We start from the raw sequence: 3,485 nt of genomic DNA, 5'->3' as shown, positions 1-3,485 counted from the left end.
GGGCAGGTTTAGGAGTCAGGTTAGTGTGTGTGTGTGTGTGTTTGTGTGATGGGTAGGTTTAGGAGTCACGTTAGTGTGTGTGTGTGTGTGTGTGTGTGTGTGTGTGTGTGTGTGTGTGTGTGTGTGTGATGGGCAGGTTTAGGAGTCAGGTTAGTGTGTGTGTATGAGTGAGTGTGTGTGTGTTTGTGTGATGGGCAGGTTTAGGAGTCAGGTTAGTGTGTGTGTGTGTGTGTGTGTGTGTGTGTGATGGGCAGGTTTAGTAGTGGTGTGTAGGGCTGGGCACTAAAACGGTATCGGTATTTATCAACGCTACACCATTGTCGGTAACGATATAAAAAAGATTGTAGATCTCAGGGGCCGTTCTCATATCGCGTCTGAAAGCGCGTGGAAGGCGCGGCTGTGCCGTTGCCGTCTGTCGATGCTAGGCGACCATGAACCGCTCTCCACATCATGACTGAAGGTGCGTTCCAGTCGCCGTGATTCGGTAGACGACTGCGAAGGTAAAGATGGCCACCACACCGTCGCCCAACATCAATGGCAAAGCGGAACGAAAACTGCGCTACACACATTTCTCCGCTATTAACCGTAGATCTCCATCAGATCAAACGTGGACCCCAGGAGAAACTGTGCCATGAAGGAACTAGCTAAAGTCCACAGATCAGCAACACTCCCCATGGCTTTACTGCAGTAACACTGCAACCATGGACGGCTGAATAGTGAAGCGCTTTCAAGTACGTCACACGTCTTTTTCCAGCACTTCAAAACTCAAATATTATCATATTTAAATGTTATTTTTAATGTGATGACCAAAACATTTATAAAACTAAAAGTTTCAAGATGTAGGAAAACTTTTTAAATCAAGGAAATTTCTCTGGCATGTTTGCCTTAATAATGTGGATAAATAAATAAAACAGTGGTTTAAATTCCAACTTTTCTACTTGTCTTAAAAAAAAAAAGGTAAAAAAAAATGTCAATAATTATCGGTACCGAACGATGTGAAACATTATATCGTGATAATTCTTTAGCTATATCGCGCACCGTAGTGGTGTGTTTGTTGTTTTGAATGAGGTGATTATTGTTGTTATTGTTTTGTCTTGTGTTTGTCTATTTTCTGTGTATTAGGACCTCCTTGAAAGCGACATGATGCTTCTCAAAGGGTTTATCCTGAAGAACAAGTTTGTAACATGTCGCTTCTCCAGTAAATGTATGGATTCAAGAAACGAATAAAAATGACAAAAATATGGGTAGGGTTAGTGTAAGGGGACAGAATATACAGTTTGGACGGTATAAAAACCATTACGTCTATGGAGAGTCCCCATTTAGATAGCCAAGTAAACGTGTGTGTGTGTGTGTGTGTGTGTCTCATACGGTGGTCATGACTTTAAGGGACCCAGTTCTGAACCTCAGGATCTTCTTCTTGAGCGCGTGCGACGCCTTGATCTTCACGAAGGCTTTGGGCTGCAGGGCGTTTCCAGGCGGAGTGGGCGGGGCCAGCAGAGGGGGCGGAGCCAGCTGCTGTGGCCAGACCAATCCGCTGCTGTTTCCAGGCTGAGTGGGCGGAGCCAGCTGCTGTGGCCAGACCAATCCGCTGCTCCCGTCAGAGTCGCTGGACCGCGAGCTGGACCCGCGCGACTCGGCCTCGCTCAGACTCGACTCGGACTCGACTCGGTACACACGAGGCTTACGGGAGCGTCTGATTGGCTGCTCGGCTTCGTCCTGACTCAGTTCTAGCGTGGAGCGCCAGCGCCGGTGAGCGGATCCGCGGCGTGTTTTAGCCGTGACGTTCCTCTCCGCCGTGTTGTATTTGCGCTCAAGGTTGTTCTCGGATTGTGCGCGGCAGGTTTTTCGTCCGGGCTTCTTCGCCGCCATCTTGTCCTCCGTGAAACGGCACTTCTTCGGCTTCCTCTCGGGTTTGTGCGCTAGAGCGCGGCACGGCTGCGCTGGGATGTACTGCGCGTTCACCAGCTCGTCGGAGGAGTATGTGTGTGTGTAGACGCGCTGTGGGGATTCCGCTTCGCTGCTGCTGGGAAAATCCAGAGATGTGGAGCGAATCCCGGCCCGGCTAATGCTACTCTGCCGGATCACTCTGGCTTCGGGACCCATGCTAGTGCGCGGAGGTCTGCCGGGCCTAGCATGAGGCGAGCGGCGCTGGATTAGCCCGATGATGTACGTCTCCACACGCTGAGCCTGCCTGTAGTCCTCGGCGCTGGGCTCTTCCTCGGGCCAGACCCACGGCTCATCTTCACTCACGCCCTCCAGCGCAGGAGAGGCTGCTGGGAAAGAGGGAAACACACACATCACCTACAGACCGACAGCCCAGCTAACAATAGCAGGGTTCCCACACCGCGGTCAACTTCAACATGAAGGACTTTCCAGGTCCAACACCCTCAAACTCAAGGACTTATGTGGGGACACACGTCGAGTGAGGGCAAGGCTACGTCGTGTTAGCTTGTAACATGGTTACAGTTTTCATGTGTCAAACACAACTATGCAAAAAAGCTTTTTTTTTGTTTGCATTTATTTTTGGCCATATGACAGAGATCTGATATTCTATTTGTATAAAATTTGTATTTTGCATAAAACTGAAGAATATCCGGTACATCCTAAACTGTATATTCTAAAATTATCTGATATTAACTTTTGCATATATTAATGTTTGACTGTGTGTTAGAGTGTCTGTGTGAGAGTGTGTGTGTGTGTGTGTGAGAGTGTTTGTCTATGTGTGGGTGTGTGTGTCTGTGTGAGAGTGAGAGAGTGTTTGACTGTGTGAGAGTGTGTGTGAGTGAGTGTGTCTGTGTGAGAGTGAGAGTGTGTGTGAGTGAGTGTGTGTGTGAGTGAGTGTGTCTGTGTGAGAGTGAGTGAGTGTGTCTGTGTGAGAGTGTGTGTGAGTGAGTGTGTCTGTGTGAGAGTGTGTGTGAGTGAGTGTGTCTGTGTGAGAGTTAGTGTGAGTGTGTCTGTGTGAGAGTGAGAGTGTGTGAGTGTTTGTCTGTGTGTGTGTGTGTGTGTGTGTGTGTGTGTGTGTGTGTGTGTGAGTGTGTGTGTGAGTGTGTCTGTGTGAGAGTGTTTGACTGTGTGTGTGAGAGTGTGTCTGTGTGAGTGTTTGTCTATGTGTGTGAGTGTGTCTGTGTGAGTGTTTGTCTATGTGTGTGTGTGTGTGTGTGTGTGTGAGAGTGTGTGTGTGTCTATGTGAGAGTGAGAGAGTGTGAGAGTGTGTGTGAGTGAGTGTGTGTGAGTGTGTCTGTGTGAGAGTGAGAGTGTGTGAGTGTTTGTCTGTGTGTGTGTGTGTGTGAGTGTGTCTGTGTGAGAGTGTTTGACTGTGTGTGTGAGAGTGTGTCTGTGTGAGTGTTTGTCTATGTGTGTGAGTGTGTCTATGTTTGTCTATGTGTGTGTGTGTCTATGTGAGAGTGAGAGTGTGAGTGTTTGTCTGTGTGTGTGTGTGTCTGTGTGAGAGTGTTTGTGTGTGTGAGTGTGTCTGTGTGAGTGTT

The 3,485-nt window shown here is 48.5% G+C and overlaps 1 protein-coding gene across 1 annotated transcript in view; it reads right to left on the bottom strand.

Moving 5' to 3' along the window:
• Nucleotides 1–959: 959 nt before the first annotated feature.
• Nucleotides 960–3,485, bottom strand: part of dact3a (dishevelled-binding antagonist of beta-catenin 3a) — a 27,534-nt gene continuing 25,008 nt past the window's right edge. The window contains exon 4 of the mRNA XM_056240762.1: nucleotides 960–2,270. Coding sequence (XP_056096737.1) covers nucleotides 1,363–2,270 — 908 coding nt within the window. The 3' untranslated portion in view covers nucleotides 960–1,362. The remainder of the gene's footprint in view (nucleotides 2,271–3,485) is intronic.

This window comes from Rhinichthys klamathensis, unplaced genomic scaffold, assembly GCF_029890125.1.
Source record: "Rhinichthys klamathensis goyatoka isolate OS25496 unplaced genomic scaffold, OSU_Roscu_1.1 h1tg000611l_1, whole genome shotgun sequence".
Taxonomy (NCBI): Eukaryota; Metazoa; Chordata; class Actinopteri; order Cypriniformes; family Leuciscidae; genus Rhinichthys; species Rhinichthys klamathensis.
Note: the sequence above shows the minus strand (reverse complement) of the source record. Positions and strands in the feature narration are given on the sequence as shown.